This window comes from Macaca mulatta, chromosome 15, assembly GCF_049350105.2.
Source record: "Macaca mulatta isolate MMU2019108-1 chromosome 15, T2T-MMU8v2.0, whole genome shotgun sequence".
Taxonomy (NCBI): Eukaryota; Metazoa; Chordata; class Mammalia; order Primates; family Cercopithecidae; genus Macaca; species Macaca mulatta.
Genome location: NC_133420.1, coordinates 127,533,172 through 127,553,241, shown reverse-complemented (window position 1 = coordinate 127,553,241; position 20,070 = coordinate 127,533,172). Strand labels below are relative to the sequence as shown.

At 36.4% G+C, this 20,070-nt stretch overlaps 1 protein-coding gene and 1 pseudogene across 13 annotated transcripts in view; both read left to right on the top strand.

Annotated features, from left to right (window-relative positions):
- Positions 1-20,070, top strand: part of ERCC6L2 (ERCC excision repair 6 like 2) — a 131,815-nt gene that overhangs the window by 23,881 nt on the left and 87,864 nt on the right. For 9 of the 13 annotated variants that reach the window (XM_028835400.2, XM_015118106.3, XM_015118112.3 and 6 more), the window contains 4 exons: positions 4,978-5,171; positions 14,083-14,244; positions 14,640-14,847; positions 19,590-19,730. In XM_028835400.2, coding sequence (XP_028691233.2) covers positions 4,978-5,171; positions 14,083-14,244; positions 14,640-14,847; positions 19,590-19,730 — 705 coding nt within the window. The remainder of the gene's footprint in view (positions 1-4,977; positions 5,172-14,082; positions 14,245-14,639; positions 14,848-19,589; positions 19,731-20,070) is intronic. The other 4 variants (XM_015118107.3, XM_077966720.1, XM_077966719.1 and 1 more) reach the window with 1 other exon arrangement.
- Positions 15,421-17,016, top strand: LOC144334882 (Parkinson disease protein 7 homolog pseudogene; annotated as a pseudogene).

Sequence of the window (20,070 nt, the reverse complement as noted above, 5' to 3'; positions counted from 1 at the left end):
AACATGTAGTCTTTTCATTAGTCTTTTCTAAATTATCTGTGGCCCCAATTTTTATTCTCTTTTACCCAAGTACTATTTAAAAGAGAAGTTTTAAAATTTCGAAGTGAATAGCTATTGTTAGGGCACAGGATGGTAGGAGGGCTGAACCCTTTTTGACAATTTCTATTTTGTTGCATCAGGTAACAGCCTTGATATTTTTTTATTTGTGATTACATCCATGGATCAGTTTTTATGCTTTGATGTTGTGCATGGTGTAGTCTCTGTTGTTTTAAAATGTTGCTTATATTGTGCATTCTTTGTAATCATGGTCACATGGTTTTATATATTTCTATTTAATCATGTTTGTTAATTGCATTGTTAAAATGTTTAATAGTGTTATTTTCTTTTTGTCTGAGCATTTGGATCTGGAAAGAAATATGTTAAATTTTCTTGTTATGACTTTCAGTTTATTTCTCTTTGTGTTCATACCAACTTTTGCCTAATGTCTTCCGTTAATTCTTCAGAGGCCAGGTGTGGTGGTTTGTGCCTGTAGTCCCAGCTACTCGGGGGCTGAGGTAGGAGGATCACTTGAGCTCAGGAGGTTGAGGCTGCAGTGAGCCATGATTGTGCCACTGCACTCCCGCTTGGGTGACAGAGTGGGACTCTGTCTCAGAAAAAGAAAAAAATTCTTTGGTAAATTTTATGTGTTTGTATATTGCTCTCACACTTGATTATCCATAGGCTTATCTGCCTATAGAATTTTAAGTTCAAAATTTTCTTTTATAATGACAAAACTCATTTTATTATCTTCTGTCACTCCGTGTTGCAGATGAGAGTTCAATGTCAACCTGACTTTTTTCCTTGGAAAGAATTTTTTTAAATTGTTTGGAAGTATTAAGGACTTTTTTAATTGATGAAATTCGGAAATTTCCACGAGCCCTAACAGTCACTGTAGAATTCTTCCAAATAAATTTTGCTTTAGAAAAATATATACAGTGCTTTATGCAGGGAAAGTTGCATACCGATGCTAGTATCAGTTTCTTTGATGACTGGTGTAACTTTTCCTTCTTAAAATTACTTGGCCATTTTTTTTCTTGACTCAGTCTTTCCAACTGCCTTAGCTGTTTTGTTGAGTTTTGTTTTGCTTATCGTTGTTTTTTAGGTTCCTTCTAGGAAAAGTAAAGTTTTTAGTGGGGGAGGGCAGGGGGAGGTTTTGCTTTCAGAGGTGTAGGGTGGGTTGCTCAGTTCTTCAGGTGTGCCAGTTCTCATCTGCTCCTGCACTGTTCTGACCTGCTGATGCTGCCCTTCCAGGCATTCTACCACTATTATGGATTTATTAGGTTTGTTCTTTTGTTTCATTGGCATCAACACAAACATGTGTTGAGTTAGTCATTTGAACTGGAATTTAGAGTTTTTAATGGAATCACCAGTGACATTCTACAGTATTTCCCAGAAGTCAATACAAACAAAAATTGTAACTTTGAAAGTTTTGAAAGATAAATTTGTATTGGTTCATTTAAAACAATGTACGTTTTAAAAAGACAGTTTATGAAGTGGAGAAGAAATCAATTCTTTTGTATTTGTTATGCTAATGCCAGAATTACAATTGGATTCTGAAAAATTAATGGTGAAGCTTGTTGAAGAAAGCCCTTTAATGAACTGAGTGTTACAAATTAAGGAGTGGTGGGTCTAAGGTATGTGTGTGTGATACGATCCATCTCATACACATTTAAAAACTTTTCAAGTGTGAATAAATCATCTAAGAATGCGTGAATGTTTTCTGCCAAGAATAAATTCTTAAAGGAAAAGACACAAGCTGTACATTTTAAACATTGATTTTTGGAATGGCTCTTTAGATGTAGGCTAAGTTTTGATTGAAATTCAGTTTTTATGAATCATAGTAAATTTATTATAAAATATTTTCTTGCATGATGAAGCTTTAGAGATTCTAAGTAAAATTCATAATTAATGCAAAAGAGGAGGATTTTTGTAGCAATCATAATACGAGCATCAGAAACAATTTCAATGACAATTTAACAAAAATATTTTATAATTATTTTATTTACTATACACTATTTTTTTAGTTCTTCATATGTACCAAGAGGATTATGTTGCACATGATGCTCCCGTGAGCATCCTTATGCATATATCTTGAAAACTTGTGCAACAATAACTGTAGGATAAATTCTTAGTGCTGGAATTGGATAGTGGAGCTGGATTTAGGGGATTACTTTTTGATAACTGGAGTTAAATTACCCCTTATCCCCACCAGTGGTGTGTAAGAATGTCTGTTTCCACCTTTTTATTTGCACTAGGTATTAGTAAACATAAATTTATGACTGTCTGAGAGATTTAAAATTTTTATCTTGCTTTGATTTACATTTCTTTATGAGTGAAGCTGTAGCATTTCAGATGCTTAAAAGCTATTTTTAAATCTAATTCTTGTTTTTAATCATAGTCTTTGATTAATAGTCCTTAACGATATATCCTGGAATCTAATTTTTTGCTCATAATATGTTTTGAAAATATTTCTTCGTCATGTAGAGTCAGCTTTGAATTGTGTAGTGATTTTTTTTTACAAATGTTTAGGTAGTTACAGGTATTGGTCTTTATAGTTTCTGGGTTTTATGTTTGCCTAGAAAAACCTTTTGTACTCTAAAATTGTAAGTACATTCACTCATGGTTTCTTTATAATATGTGTGATTTCATTTTATACCTTTATATCTTTGTTTCAGCTAGAAGTTATTTTGCTGTAGGTGTCTAGTAATCCAATTTTATTTTTCTCAGGTGGTTAGCCAGTTATCTTAATGCCATTTGTTGAATAAGTCCACTTTTCCACAGTGATTTGAAGGGCCACTTTTGTGTAAAATTAAACTCATTTCTATTTCTAGACATATTATTCTGTCCTAATTATTTGTTCATTTCTCTTCCAGTGCTACACAGTTTTAGTTATTTTAGCTTTATAATATGTTATTATTTGGTAGTTTCTCCTCAAGTTTTCTCAACTTATGAAAAATAAATTTTCTCCCAATTTCTCCTCAAAACCTATTGATATATATTAGTTGATACTGTGTTGAATTTATAGTTAACTTTGCTTGTCATTTCCATTCTTATAATTCTTATTTACTTCTCTTTTTTAATTGCAAGAGTTGATATTTATTGATCTGGTTTGTAACTTTCTGTTTTGATAGAATATCAAGTTTTGGCATAATGCCAAACTTTAGTACTTCATGTAGTACTTAGAAAATAGAAAGTGTTCAATTGATGAATGAATTAATACATGAAACCGTACATGTTGATGCTAAGTTAGGAATAATAATGTTTGTTCAGAGGACAGTGACAGTAGACTTGAAACAAAAGTTCTACCTGGGAATAAGTGTGATGTCAAAATGAAAAATAAATTACACCTTTACAGAAAAATTACAGAACGTAAAATTGGAATCTTTGCTAGAAAACTCGAAGTTCTAAAAAAAAAAGTTTTTGTATTTATCTCTCCAATCTTAACTCTCTCAAAAATACCCAACATAGTTAATCAATTTATTTAATGCCAAAAGTTGATATTCTATCAAAACTTATGCTGTTTTTATACAAAGGACTTGGAAGGGCCCCTGACTACAGTGGATTCTAAACTGAAATTTCTGTATATTAAATAACCTTTGTATACTGAAGGAAAAAATGATCAGCTATGCACACAGTAGGGTATAAATTATGTTGGGTATTTTTGAGAGAGTTAAGATTGTAGCAATAAATACGAGACTTTTTTTTTTAGAACTTTGAGTATTTGTTAAACTGAATTTTTTCTGTATGTTTAATTGGTTCATCTCTGTCAAGTAGATCAAGTATAAAACTTTAGAAAAGAATCGTACTGGTAACCCTTTTAAACATAACAGGATAGGAATAGTGGTAACAGGGAGAAATAAAAACATTAAAAAGTTGAAATGGTTGATGACAGAGGATTCTGGGTTAGTACAGGAAAGGTACATGAATGTGAGGAATAACCAGAGAGATGTTGGTGATCCTCAGAGGGATTGATTGGTAGGCATTATTAGGGCAGAAGTCCTATTTACCTGAGTTTCAAGAGAGAACAGGAGGAGAGTTAAATATTGATAAGTCTTGAGGATCTTTGCTCTAGGGAGAGTAGAGTAGTGAGGTAATAGCTAGAGACAGATGTTGGGCTAAGGAAAAGAGGTTTTTTTAAATTTTCGTTTTTTGAATTTTTTTAACTCTGGGAAATATTCGAACATGCTTGTCCATAGGTGATATGGTTCATTAAAATAGAAAAGTTAATCAGGTAGGGGAGATTGGGGGCACTTTCTGCAGCATTGACTTTAGGTTGGCAAGAAGGAATGGGAGCCCCTGTGTACATTCAGGGGTTGTTTTTGGAGAAGAACATGAACAGCATATCCATGGCAACAGGTGGGAGGGCAAAATATATGGAAATGAATATAGATAGGTTATTGATACGATACTGAGACAAGTTCATCCAGGACGTTTTCTTCTGATTGCTTCAATTTTCCAGTGAATTTTCCAGTTCTCTGAGAGTATCTGAGAGAGGGGAAGAGGAAGTGGACTAGGAAAATGCAAAAGGAAGGAGAGCTCAAGGAGACCATATATTTCAAGATGAACACGTGGCCTGCTGGTGTGTGTACATTACCCACTTGGCCTTTGAAGCTATTATTGGGATCCAGATTTTATTCTTTTCTCTCTTTTGGAAAGTTACTTCTCTCTTATTTCTAAATGCCTTTTTGGTAGGGGGAAATAAAAAACACGTGTTTCTTTGAGCAAGGTTAGGTGTCTATTATGTCCTGAAAAAAGCTAATTAAACAGCAAAGTACTTTTTGAGAATCTTCAATGTCCAGATATAGCTAATCACTCAGTTGTATTTATTGTTACTAACTAGATGTCAAAATGAAGGAAGAGGACTATTGATATTCTTGATTTCACTTTGGGATTATTTTTCAGTTTTTAAAAAACAACATTTTTTTATTCTTCTTTTAGATATTCTTAATAGTTGCTCCTCTTTCTGTCCTCTACAACTGGAAGGATGAATTGGACACCTGGGGATATTTCAGAGTCACTATTTTACATGGAAACAGAAAAGATAATGAACTAATTCGTGTAAAGCAGAGGAAATGTGAAATTGCTCTAACAACTTATGAAACACTGCGCTTATGCCTGGATGAACTTAACAGGTAATGGGAATAATAGGAATGATTGTATTAATATTCTGCTTACATCCCTTTACATTAAGATTTTTTTTTTTTTTTTTTTTTTGAGACAGAGTCTTGCTTTTGTGTTTTTAGTAGAGACGGAGTTTCGCCACATTGCCCAGGCTGGTCTGAAACTCCTGAGCTCAGGCAATCCACCCACCTCAGCCTCCCGAAGTGCTAGGATACAGGTGTGAGCCACCATGCCTAGCCTATACTGTGATTTTTTAAAAAGAAGTAATGATTATTCCTATGCTTGATTTAATTTCATTTTAGAATTGTTGAAATATTAATTCATAATAACTTATTCTCTGAGAAGGAAAAACCTGCATCAGGTTTCCTAGAATTTCTTACTCTATTTCTGACATTGATTACAGGATACTTCTTCAAACAATGATTGTTAAAGAATGATAAGACTTGTCCTAAATCTCTTGTACAGCCTTTTATGCAGACCCTGTCTCTGAACTAGGTCAGTGATTTTCATGAATTATTTCAATTATGGGAGTCTGTTGTGAATATAAAGTGGCAAAAAATACGCACACACACAAACACACACAAGAGAGAAGAGAGAAAGAGAGAAGTGGCCAAAAGGTAACACCAGTGAGATAAGCAGGGAATAGATTATAGAGAGTATTGGAAGGTACTTTGAGGATTTTGGTCTTTATCCTGAGAGCAATAGAGCGCCCCCTACAGTGTTGTCAGCAGATTACCAATAGGATAAAAATGATCAGATTTGCACTTTGTGAATACCTTAGTTGCTGTGTGTGCAGATAGAGGAGAGCCAAGCTGAATGGAGAAAGACCAATTAAGAGGCTTGTTATGGTGAATTGTGTCACTTCTTCTCAACCGCTTTCCACAGTTTAAATGTTCAGGGCTCAACCCCAGCACCTCAGAACGTAACTGTGTTTAGAGACAGGTCACTTTAAGTTTTAAAGAGGTGGTTAAAACCGAGGCTGATTGGGTGGGGCCTGGGTCCAGTATGACTAGTATCCTTATAGGAAGAGAAAGAGACACCAAGGATACACACATGCCACAGAGGAAGGGACTTGTGAGGACCCAGCAAGAAGGCAGTCATCTGCAAGCCAAGGGGAGAGGCCTCAGGAGAAACCAAATTTGCTGACACCTTGCTCTTGAAATTCGAGCTTCCAGGATTGCGAGGAAATAAATTTTGGTTGCTTTAAGCCATCTAGTGTGTAGTATTTTATTTTGGTAGCCCTAGCAAACCAATGCAAGGCTTTTATAGTAGTCTGGTCTCAGGACCATGGTAGTGAGGTCTGGACTCTTCATCGTTGTTCCGGCAACGGGCTGGGCCTTGCTAAAATCATTGATTTCCATCTGCTTGGAGCCTAGATTTCCCTCTACAGGCTTACAATTTTTACCTTTTAGGTGAAGATGAAAGCGTGGCATTAGAAACAGTTATCTAATAAGTCTTTAAAATGTTTAGACATTATAGTTATACTCAATTTGAACTACTGCTAACGAAGGAGTTAATGATATTCCCCCAAAGTCAACTGAAGTTTAGAAAACTAGGTAATTTTTTTAAGGTGATACTTCCACATCAGCATTAAAATGATTTAGCACAGGATAAAAAGAACAGTTGATACTTGTTTCAAATTTTATAAGCACAAAATAAAGAGTAAAAAAATTACTAATTAGCTCTGTGGCTTTGGGTAAATCGGCTCATGTGGAAAATGACAGAGGATGAATTAAATCAGTCTTTGTGAAAACTAGCCCCTCGAGCCCAGCTGGAGAGTTGTATTAAAATCAACTTTAATGAGAGTTAATTTGTGTAGAATAATTATGCCATTTCAGGTATACAGTTTGATGAATCTTGACCAGGGATTGGTAAACTTTTTCTGTAAAGGGCCAGATAGTAAATATTTTAGGCTTTTGGGCCACATGTAGTCTCAGCTGCATATTCTTCTTTTTTATTTTTATGACCGTTTAAAATGTAAAAACTACTCTTAGCTTGCTAAGCATACAGAAGTGCCCGCGGGCCGGATTTGGCCATGGGTAGTAGTATACTGACTCCTAGTTTCGACAAAGGAGTGCAACCACTATCCCAAACAAGGTAAAAACTATTTTTATCATCCCAGAACTTTTCTCTTACCTCTTTACAGTGGCTTTTCCTCACCCCTCACCTAGGGCAACTACTGGTTTTAATTTCTGCCACTGTAGATGAGGTGAAGCTGTTACGGAGCCTCTCAGTGGTATTGCACAGAAAGCTCCCTTTTCTGTGTGTGGCGTCTTTTGGTCAGCATGTTTTTTGAGATTCGTTGGCGTTGTGGAGTGTGGCAGTGACTGTTCTTTCTTCATGTTGCATTGTATTCCATTTTATCAATATGCACATTTTGTTGCCCATCCGTTTGAGGATGGGTTTTTGGGTTTTCCCAGTTTTGGATTATTATAGATAAAACTTCAAGGGATATTTGTGTGTAAGGTTTTTTTGGACATATGTTTTCATTTCTCTTGGAGTAGAATTTCTGTATTATGTGGTTTACTGTAGGTTTAGCTTTAGAAGAAACTGCCAAACCATTTTCCACAGTGGTTTTACTCCAGCTAGCAATGTGTGAGAGCTCAGTTGTTTCATATTCTCAGCAACATTTGGTATTGTCAGTCTTTTCCTTTTAGTTATTTTAGTAGGTGCGTAGTAGTATCTTCTAGTGTAATTTGCATTTTTCTGATCCATGTGCACTTGGAAAACAATGTTCGTTCTACAGTTATTAGGTGTAGTGTTTATAAATATCAATAACACTAGATTGGTTAAGATGTTGTTCAAGTGTTTTCTGTCTTTGCTGATTTCCTTTTTGGTTGGCTTACAGTATCTGAGAGAGGAGAGTTGAAATCTTCAATTATAATTGTAGATATGTTTATTTCTCCTTTCACTTCTGTCACCGTTTAATTTAGTATTTTGAAGCTCTTTTATGAGGTGCACATGCATTTATGGATTTTTTTGTGATGAATTGATCCTTTTATCTTTAAAAAATAACTATTTCTAATAATATCTCTTATCTTGATGTTTTATCTGATATGAGCATAGCCATATTGTGATACATTTCAGTAGTATGTTCCTTTTTATTGCCGATGATACTGTCATATAGCTATCCCATATTTTGTCCATTCTCCAGTTGATTGACATTTGAATTGTTTCCAGATTTTGACTGTATGAATAATGCTGCTGTCTTATGCTGAGTCTTATGCTTACTGCATGTAAATAGCTTTTCATGTTTTTATTGCAGTACATCTGTTCTTAATATTTGGGGTGAGTCTCTTATAGTTCAGTCTTGCTTTTTCATCCATTCGGATAATCTTTGCCTTTTATTTGGGTATTTAGACCATTCACTTTGAGTATAATTATTGGTAAAGTTGAACTTAGAGCTACCATTTTTGTCAGGTCTGGGATTTAATTTTATAAATCAAACTTGTAAGCTAATAAATTAGCCTGTTACTGTTTCATGGATCCTTATAGAAGACTAATCTGACGCATGGAGAGGTTAAATAATTTTTCTTGGCCTTGACAACTAAGTCAGTGGCAGACATGAGGATCGAACCTTGACCATCTAACGCCAGACCTCGGGTTTGGTTTGGTTTTGTTTTTGAGACAGAGTCTTGCTCTGTTGCCCAGGCTGGAGTGCAGTAGTGCTATCACCGCTCACTGTAGCCTCAGTCTCCCACCTCAGCCTTCCAAGTAACTAGGACTACAGGCATGCGCCACCATGCCTGGAAAATGTTTTTATTTTTTGTAGAGACAGAGTCTCCCTGTGTTGCCCAGGTTGATCTCAAACTTTTGGACTCAAGCAATCCTCCCACCTCGGCCTCCCAAAGTGCTGGGATTATAGGTGGGAGCCACCATGCCTGGCCAGACCTTAGGTTTTTAACCAATATACTGTACCACCCCAAAAGATGTTTTGCAATTTGATAAATGTAATAAATTCATCTATCATAGCATCAGTCATATTTTAATTATTTCTTACCTGTCTGTCCCCTTAGACTGTAAGCTCTTTGGTGTAGATTTTTATCTTTTTTTTTTTTTTTTTTTTTTTTTTTTTTTTTTGAGACAGAGTCTCGCTCTGTCACCCAGGCTGGAGTGCAGTGGCCGGATCTCAGCTCACTGCAAGCTCCGCCTCCCGGGTTTAGGCCATTCTCCTGCCTCAGCCTCCTGAGTAGCTGGGATTACAGGCGCCCGCCACCGCGCCCGGCTAGTTTTTTTTTTGTATTTTTTAGTAGAAACAGGGTTTCACCATGTTAGGTTTCACCAGGATGGTCTCCATCTCCTGACCTCGTGATCCGCCCGTCTCGGCCTCCCAAAGTGCTGGGATTACAGGCTTGAGCCACCGCGCCCGGCCAGATTTTTATCTTTAAATTCTGTATCTCAGTACTTTTAGCACATAAGAGTTGCCAAATAAATGATTGTTAGGTGACTGTTTTTTCTGATTATTATAAATATTGTTATAAATATTAAATAAGAATTCTGAAGTAGAATTATGTAACTATAAATCATATATTTATAAGATTAGAGAAATGTTTATGATTTTATAGTTATTTAGTTGTATTTGTTTGTTCAAATGTCTCTATTTTGTGTTTGGCAAATATTTAAAATAATTAATATTTTACCTGAGCAAATGTTAAGTTGTTTTTGTGAGGACAGTGTTCTGTCCTTTTATCACGGATACTCCATGGAGGGGATGAACGTGCTATGTAACATGAGTGAGCTATAGTATTTTTCTTATTGCTGTTATATTTTTTTTTACTTCATTTCAGTTTTTATTAGAGTTAAGTATGTATATGATTTAAAGAGCCAAATATGATAAAAGACTTCTAGGGAAACCTGCAGTTCACTGTCCCCCAGTTACCTTTACCTCAGCTCTTACTGATCTTCATCGTCTTTACTTCCTTCGTGCTGAAGAACATGTTTATGCTGCAGCTTTTCCATTTTCCTTTAGTTTTCAGCATCATCTGTTGATTTCTTCTTAAGGAAAATTAGGATTTTTGCCCTTCTCTTGCCTGCTTTCGGATGGCCTGGCCCATCTACTTTGTGCAGCGGGAGGGTTCTTAAACAGACTGCTGAGCATTTACATGACTCCAGTTTCCAGAGGCATCTGGGGCCACCAGTTCTTAACTTTTCAAGAATGTGTAAATAATACTAGATTGCTTCTTGGCTTTTTCCACTATTGGCATAGGACACTGTAGTCTCTGCTTTTGTAAGCCATCTTGTCCATGTTCTTTTCAGCTTCTAGAATTTTTGCTATTTTCTCCTTTCTTTGTTCTTGAGGCTTCTAGCTTTTTTCAGCTTTATATTAAGAAAATGATGAAAGCTATAGAAAAGTTAAAATAACAGTACACGAACATCCATCCATATTCTCACTATCTAGATTCAGCAGGTGTGTGTGTGTGTGTGTGTATTCAAATGTTGGCAAAATATAAGTTTATGTAAATGTGTGTGTGTCTATGTCTGTGTCTTTGTGTATGGTGGTGGTAATGAGTCATTTCAGCAAGTTGCATAAAACATGACATCCTTATCCTGAAGTATTTTAGGATGGATTTCCTAAAACTAGTAATACTTGCTGTCATACCACATTATCATCGACACACACGAGAATATTAATAGCAATTAAAATTTCCTCAGTCATTCTCAAAACATCTTTAATATCTAATGCTTATAAAGCAGGATTCAATAAAGGTTCAAATGAAAAGTTTGGTTAAGTCTATTTATTCTTCTAATCTCTATCATTTTTCCAATTTGTATTTTTTAATTATATGGCTTTTTGAGGGGACCAGGCCAGTTGTTTTAGGATATCTCACATATTAGATTTGTCTGATTACTTTCTCAACATATATTTATCTGTCATCTGTATCTTAATAACGTGGTTTTGGCCCAAAGGCTTAAATAGATTCAGATTAAACATTTTTGGCAAGAATGCTTCATAAATGATGCTGTGTGAACTTCATATTGCATCACTTCAGAAAGTATTAATGCCAAGTTGTTTGACTGTCAGTGATGCCAAGTCTGTCGCACAGGTTTAGGAGGTTACCATCATCAGATCTCTCCATTGTCAAGATACGTTTCTTGCTTTATAATGATCAAATAATCTGTGGAGTGATACTTTGCCACCATTTAAATATTCTGGTATCCCTCAATCCTTTTACTTAGTATCAGCACACACAAATTATTCTTGTCTGAATCAGGTACTTTATTAGGTTTGGCAAAATAATACTTTTCTAATTTTATTATTTCTTTTCTACACATTAATGGTATTCTCCTGTAAAGGAAAGCTTTCTCTATTAATCAGGAATTAACCACAATTTTGACTTTAAAAAAGCAAGATGAATGTTTGATTCTTTTGCCTTAATGACCAGTTTTTGGAGTAAGAAGTTAGCATAATGGTCATCTGTACTGGTGGCAAAGTTTCTCACCCCCTTCACTCGCTTTCTGTCCTTTCCTTCCTTCTTTCTCTCCTTCCTTCCTTCCTTCCTTCCTTCCTCTTTCTTTTCTCTTTTCTTTTTCTTTGTTTCTTTTTTCTCTTTCTTTCTCTCTTTCTTTCTTTCTTTCTTTCTTTCTTTCTTTCTTTCTTTCTTTCTTTCTTTCTTTCTTTCTTTCTTTCTTTCTTTCTTTCTTTCTTTCTCCTTCCTTCCTGCCTCCCTGCCTGCCTCCCTTCCTCCCTTCCTCCCTTCTTTTCTTCCTTCCTTCCCTCCCTCCCTCCCTCCCTCCTTCCCTCCCTCCCTCCTTCCTTCTTACCTTCCTTCTGCTGTGGACCCAGATTGGGTGGATTATTGAAGTATACTTGACATAAAATGTACTCTTGTAAGTTAGAATGATGTTTAGTAAATTTTAACAGTTGTGCTATGACCACGATCTAGTTTTTGAACATTTCTATCACCTCAGAAAGTTATTTGTCTATGGTCAGTCCCTGCTTGCATCTCCAGTCTCTGGCAGCTACTCATCTGCTTTCTCTTTCTATAGGTTTTGCCTTAACTGGACATTTCATATAAATGGAGCCATTCAATATAAAGTCTTTGGTGTCTGGCTTCTTTCACTTAACAAATGTACCACGTATTGTGATACATTTCAGTAGTTGTTCCTTTTTGTTGCTGAATGGTACTATTATATGGCTATCCTGTGTTTTGTCCATTCACCAGTTGATGGACATTTAACTGTTTCCAGTTTATGGCTATACAGATTTGCTGCTGTGAACATTCACATACAAGTCTTTGCCTAAGTTTTCATTTTTCTTGGGTAGGTACCTAGGAATGGAATTGTGAGTTCTTATGCTAAGTATATGTTTACCTTTTTAGTAAACTGCCAACTGTTTTAGAACAGTCGCTGTGCTTTCCCAAAAGCAGTGTATGAGGATTCTAGTTTCTCCACATCCTTAGCAACACCTGATACTGTTAATCATTTTTATCATAGCCGTTCTAGTGGGTGCATTGTGATATTTCATGTTTTAATTTGCAGTTCTCTAATAACTAACGATGTTGAGAATTTTTTAATGTGCTTATTTGCCATCTGTATATCTTCAAATAGACATTTGGTGTCTGTTAGAATCTTTTGCTCGTGTTTTAATTGGGTTGTTTAAAATTTTCTTGAGTTATAGTAATTTTTTTTTTTTTTTTTGAGACAGTCTTGCTGTGTCACCAGGCTGGAGTGCAGTGGCGCAATCTCGGCTCACTACAACCTCTGACTCCCTAGTTCATGCGATTCTCCTGCCTCAGCCTTCCGAGTAGCTGGGATTACAGGCACATGCCACCACACCCAGCTAATTTTTGTATTTTTAGTAGAGATGGGGTTTCACCATGTTGGCCAGGATGGTCTCGATCTTCTGACCTCATAATCCACCTGCCTCGGCCTCCCAAAGTGCTGGGATTACAGGCATGAGCCACTGTGCCTGGCCGAGTTGTAATAATTCTTTATATATTCTGTATACAAGTCCTTTATCAGATTATGATTTGCAAATATTTTTGCCGAGTCTGTAGCATGTCTTTTTATTTTCTTAATGGTGTCATTGGAAGAGCAAAAGTTTTTAACTTTGATGAAGTCCAACTTACCACTCTATTTTTAATTCACTATAAGTTTTGTGTCATATCTAAGACGTATGTGCCTAATCCAGAGTCACAATTTTTTTTTCCCATTTTTTAAAAAGTTTTAGTTCATATTTAGGTCTGTGATCTGTTTTTAGTTAATTTTCGTGTGTGTTGTGAAGTGTCTAAATTCATTTTTTCATAGAACTCCTGGATTTTTGTTTATTCAATATTTTATTTTCAATTGTAGTCAATATTCTTAACAATGCTCAAATATTCCAATTAGGCTGGCGTCTCTGTTCTTTGGATATATTCGCGTTTGTCTTTGGATACATCTGTGCTTTTCGGCTGTTCAGTGCGTCCCCCAACGTATGCCTGAAATCAGCTGTCTCCATTTTTCCGCAAGACTCTCGTTCCTTTTAGTGAAGAGACCACTATGGGTGCTCATTGCTACTGGGGTAACAATCACTTCTAACCTTTCTTAGTGGACAGGGCTATGCAATACAGCTTTTTAAAATCATGAGTTTATATTGATATTTTTCATTCAGAAAAAAATTACAATAAAACATTGCAAGTTTTACTTGTTTTTCTGGTTTGCAACTTTAAAAAATTCCTTTATTGTTACTTCAGTGATGTTTAAATGAAATTTTTCTTTTTACCATCATTAAAGAATGTCTGTACCTTTTCTGCATTTTATTTTTGTGGACTGCCCAAGGCTGTGACCATTTAACTAAGTGGGTAAGAATCCAATGGAGTCATCAAAGAGTAAAAAGGAAAAAATAATTCCAAAACTTTGATAGAGAAAGCTACTCTCTAAAAATGCTGTGGACTAAGAAAGGAAGTTTTCTCGGCCTCACCCTTCTTTTTTCTTACTTTATAGTTTGGAATGGTCAGCTGTCATTGTGGATGAAGCTCATAGAATCAAGAATCCAAAAGCTAGAATAACAGAAGTTATGAAAGCTTTGAAATGTAATGTCCGCATTGGTCTCACTGGAACCATTCTTCAGAACAACATGAAGGAACTGTGGTGTGTTATGGACTGGTGAGGGAAAACACTTTGTAAAAAATTGTTTCATAGTTCTTCAGCTGAATACTATCTTGTTTGCTAATCATTAGTTTCCAAACAAAACAGTCGTTTTTCTGTTTTTAGATGTGTTTGATCCCTGATGTGTTATACAGAGTAGAGAGTCCCATGAAAACCTATCTTTATATATATATTACTCTTGGTCCCTGAAGTAAATATACATGTTAACTGCCAGTTTCATCCTCATAGTCATAACCTGAAACTATTGTAAAGAAAGAACATTCTGTTTTCTTGGCTTTTGTTTTTGTTACCATTGATAATCAAGTAATGTGGTATATCTCTTAGATGCAAGAAGTTAGTGTTTTCTTTTTAGATAATAAAGCCCTTACATTTTTCTTATTGTCTTTATAAAGGGCTGTGCCAGGCCTTTTAGGGACCAGGACCTGCTTCAAGAAGCAGTTTTCTGACCCAGTAGAACATGGTCAGAGACACACGGCCACAAAGAGAGAACTGGCCACTGGCCGAAAGGCCATGCAGAGACTTGCCAGAAGGATGTCCGGCTGGTTTCTCAGGCGCACCAAGGCTCTTATCAAGGATCAGTTGCCTAAGAAGGAAGACCGGGTAAGAACCGCATTTGTGTATATTTGTGTATATTATTAATTTGTGGTCATATTTTTTTTTACTTTTTAAGAAAAAGTCTGTCTCCTGTGGTATTTTGTAAATACAGTTTTTTGCCTTTTATTCTGTATGGAAAAAAATTGTTAGGCGCAGAATTTCAGAAACCATTGATTGAGCTCCGTTGTTTTCCTTACTGACTTTATTAACCTGTTAGTTAACAGGTTTATTATTAGTATACATTAAGCTCATTTCTCATCAAAACTTTTTTTGCTTTTTTGCTACAGAGTCTGGCTCTATCACCCAGGCTGGAGAGCAGTGGCACGATCTCGGCTCACTGCAACCTCCCCCTCCCAAGTTCAAGCAATTCTCCAGCCTCAGCCTCCTGAGTAACTGGGATTACAGACGTGCACCACCACGCCTGGCTAATTGTTTTGTATTTTTAGTAGAGACAGGGTTTCACCATGTTGTCTAGGCTGGTTTCGACCTCCTGACCTCAGGTGATCCACTTACCTCAGTCTCCCAAAGTCCTGGGATTACAGGAGGGAGCCACCATGTCTGGCCTCATCAAAACTTTTGATGCAGTTTTTCCCCAGTAAAGAAGGAAGAGCTTCTCTCTCCAATGTGTTTTCTGTTCACACTTTGTCCTTCCTGCACTGTGTACTGTCCACCACACAGTGTATTCTTTGGTGCCTTAATTATAGCTGTAGAACCAAAGTGGTTAAGAACTTTGTAAAAAATACATAGGTTTGTTTCTTGTAGAATGCTATTTGCAGTTACACAACTAACCTAACTTTTAGAATTTGTAGGAAAACTACATTGTTAAATTTTTAAGAAAATATGAGGAGTGGACTTCAAAAGGATTGTTTAAAAATGTAGTAGTCTTCTTTTATAGTTCTTAATCTTGTGTTTCTTCTAGCTTGGGCAATGAAGTAAAGGTTCTATAAATTACTATGGAACTAAACCTAATTAATGTTGTCCTAAATAAGGGCAGTCCTATGAAATGCCCTCTAATTTTAGTATATCCTCTTGTTTCTTTAAAAAAATAGATTTGAAAGGAAAATATGATATTGATATTCTAGTTGGGGAAATAGATACATCTGACTTTTGATGTTTATCTAAAGCAAATATTGTTGTTAAATTGAGATACTTCATGAACTCTCACTTTTAAAAATGTTTTATGCAACTTCGTATATGTGATTTAGCTATCCATCTAGTAGGAACAATACAAAAGTACAAGAAGAGAATTATGCATAGAGATTTAGAGCTTGGACTCTGAAATCAAATACTATTTGATTAGAGTATTTGTGACTTGGAGCTTCTCTGCTTAGAGTTTTGTGACTTGGAGCAATTTGTGAGGCCCTGGAATCTGGGTTTCTTCCTCTGTTAAATGGTAGTGATGATAATAGCGCCCGCCTCACGTGGTTGCTCTGAAATGCATGACACATAAGAAATATTAAGTAATTGGTACTGTATTTAATAATGATAAATAGCTCAAGATACCTTCGTGCTTCCATCATTGACCACCATCTTCTATATTCTCTTTTTTCTTATGTGTACTTTTGTATTTAAGGTTGGGGTCAAGGTGTACTAAATATTTTACATAAACATTTTTTTTAAATCTAGCATTGGGAGGGGGCAGGCCGGATGTGTGCTGCCATGCATCCTTCTTCAGTCTGGTTTGAGTCTTTAAAAAATAAAAGATAAAAATAGCTTCCAAAAGAGTTCTGGTCATCCTGGCTAAAGGAGCAGAGGAAATGGAGACTGTCAGCCCTGTAGACATGATGAGACAAGCTGAGATTAAGGTCACCATGCAGGTCTGGCTGGAAAAACCCACTACAGTGTAGCCATGATGTTGTTATTTGTCCTGATGTCAGTCTTGAAGATACAAAAAAGAGGGACCAAATGACATGATATTTCTAACAGGACATAATCTGAGTGCAGTTTATTTGAGTCTGCTGCCTTGAGAGAGATACTGAAGGAACAAGAATCGAGAAGGGCCTCATAGCTACCATCTATGCGGGTCCCGCAGGTCTGTTGGCTCATGAAATAGGTTTTGGAAGTAAAGTTAAAACATACCTACTTGCCAAAGACAAAATGATGAATGGAAGTCACAGCTACTCTGAGAATCGTGTGGAAAAGGACGGCCTGAGTTTTACAAGTCGGGGGGCTTAGGACTGCCTTCGTGTCTACTCTTGGGATTGTTGAGGCCTAAGAGCCAAAGAGGTGGTGGCTCAAGTGAGGGCTCCACTTGTTCTTAAAGACTAGGGCAGAAAAATGTGACCATTAGTTAGAGAAATAAGCCATTCTCATTGTGTTTTTTAAAAACAGAAAAATGGTAGGTTAATATGCTCAGAAGCCATTGTCATTCCTGCTTTTGTGAAGTATAGTTGTGAAGTAACAACTACATAGAGATTTCTCAACCTACAAATTGTGTCCTTTTTTTTTTTTTTTTTTTATGACAGAGTCTCACTTTGTCACCCAGGCTGGAGTGCAATGGCATGATATTGGCTCACTGCAAGCTCCACTTCCCTGGGTTCAAGCGATTATTTTGCCTCAGCCACCCGAGGAGCTGGGACTACAGGTGTGCACCACCATGCCCGGTTAATTTTTGTATTTGTAGTAGAGACAGGGTTTCACTGTATTGATCAGGCTGGTCTTGAACTCCTGACCTCGTGATCTGCCTGCCTCCCAAAGTGCTTGGGTTACAGGTGTGAGCCACAACGACTGGCCTGTGTCTATATTTCTGAGCCTGTTTACAGAACAAACAGGGCATTTCGAAAAAAAAAACTAGCATTTTTTATATAGACATTACTGTATTTGCTTGTATGCACCTTTGCCTATTTATTACCAATAATCTGTTGTAGTGATATAAGCATATAAATATTTGCAAATATTTATATATTTATATTATACAAATATAAAAAATGCTTTGTCCCTGAAGTCAGGAAGTGCCTTGCCAGCAAAGGACTACCTTTTAAAGTTCTGTCGATACTGGATAATCCTTGTGGCCACCCAGAACCGCATGCCGAAGGCGTCAAGGTGGTCCCCTTGCCCCCCAAACACAACATGTCTAATTCAGCCTCTAGATGAGAGGGTCGTAAGGACCTTCAAGGCTCATTACACCTGGTCCTCTATGGAAAGGATTGTCAGTGCTATGGAGGAGAACCCTGATAGAACATCATGAGTGTCTGGAACGATTACACCATTTGAAGATACCATCGTTCTTATAGAAAAAGCCGTGAAAGCCGTCATTCCTGGAATAGTAAATTCCTGCTGGAGAAAACCGTGTCCAGATGTTGTGCATGACCTGACAGGATTTACGACAGAGCCAATCAAATAAATCACGAGAGGCAAAAAAGGTGAAGCATTTCAAGCGACGGATCTTGGAGAAATTCAAGAGCTAATTGAAAGAAATTCAGGATACCACACCAGAGGAATTGAAGATGACTTGATGCAAATACGTGCTTTCAAACCAGTGCCAGATGATGAGGAAGAAGACGTAGAAAAAGCAGTGCCAGGAAACACTGACACTAAATAATCTGGCAGAGGGGTTCTGATTATTTGAGACTGCTTTTGACTTCTTTTATGACATGGACCCTTCTGTGATATGGGCACTGAAACTAAAGCAAATGGTGGAAGAAGGATTGGCACCGTATAGAAACATTTTTTAGAGCAATGAAAAGCAAAAATGTCAGACAGAAATTACAACATGTTTCTGTAATGTTACACTGAGTGTACCTGCCTCTCCTGCCTCCCTTGACTTCCTTTTCACTTCCTTCACCTCTTCATTTCTGCCACCCATGAGAAAACAAGACCAGCCTCTCCTCTTCCTTGTTCTCCTCAGCCTGCTCAACATGAAGCCCTTTATGATGACCTGCTTCCACTTAATGAACAGTGAAGACATTTTCGCTTTTTTATGATTTACTTAGTAACATTTTCTTTATAACATTTTCTTTTTTTCTAGTTTTATTGTAAGAATATAACATATATAACATGTATCAGATAATACAAAGTAGTGTTTTTCAACTATTTATGCTGTTGTTAAGGCTTCCGGTCAACAGTAGGCTATCAGTAGTTATGTTTTTGGGGAGTCAGAAGTTATACATGGACTTTTGACTGTGTGGGGAGTTAGCACCCTAGCAACATCCATGTGCAAGAGTCAACTGTGTAAGGAACATCATTTGTTCACATTATGATTTCTTTTAATTAAAGTAATTCTATGAGGTTTGTTTGAAAATGAAATTATACTTTATATTATCCAGGGTGGGGTGGAGAGCAAAGAATATAAGAGAAATCATCATAATGATGTAGAGGGAAAAAGTTAGTTTATAGCAATTTTCACTTTTTTTTTTTTTTTTTTTTTTTTTGAGACAGAGTCTTGCTGTGTCGCCCAGGCTGGAGTGCGGTGGCGTGATCTCAGCTCACTGCAACCTCTGCCTCCTGGGTTCAAGCGATTCTCCTGCCTCAGCCTCCCAAGTAGCTGGGATTATAGGCGTGTGGCACCACGCCCAGCTAATTTTTGTACTTTTAGTAGAGATGGGGTTTCACTATGTTGGCCAGGATGGTCTCTATCTCTTGACCTTATGATCCACCCTCCTCAGCTTCCCAAAGTGTTGGGATTGCAGGCGTGAGCCTCTGCACTGGCCAGTTTTCACTGTTATAATCTGTGAAATAGATGTAGATTATGATTTTTATTATTGCTATAAACAAAATACTAATAACCACCTTGTATTTTATCTTGGCAGATGGTGTATTGTTCTTTGACAGATTTCCAGAAAGCTGTCTATCAAACAGTGTTAGAAACAGAGGATGTGACTTTGATACTTCAATCTTCTGAGCCTTGTACCTGTAGGAGTGGCCGAAAAAGGAGAAATTGTTGTTATAAGGCAAGCATTTCAATATATCTTTATAATCATGCTTTTGATTACATAGTACTCTGTTCTAGTGTAAAAGAAAGTAGCAGATAATAAAATACCTTTTCCTCAGATAGTTCTTTAAAGCTGTATCTTAAAAAAATAGTTTTCAAAAATATTTTACAATATCAAATAGCAATCACATATAAAATACAATATTCAAATATATTTTCAAAAAGTAAATTTCAGAAAGTAAGCTTAATTTTGATATCCTCCATTTTAGCTTTTTTTGGGAAGTATCCTTTCGTTTTGAAATTGCATTTCATTTTCGAGAAGTTTCTCATCCACTAATAGTAAACGAACATACTATTAT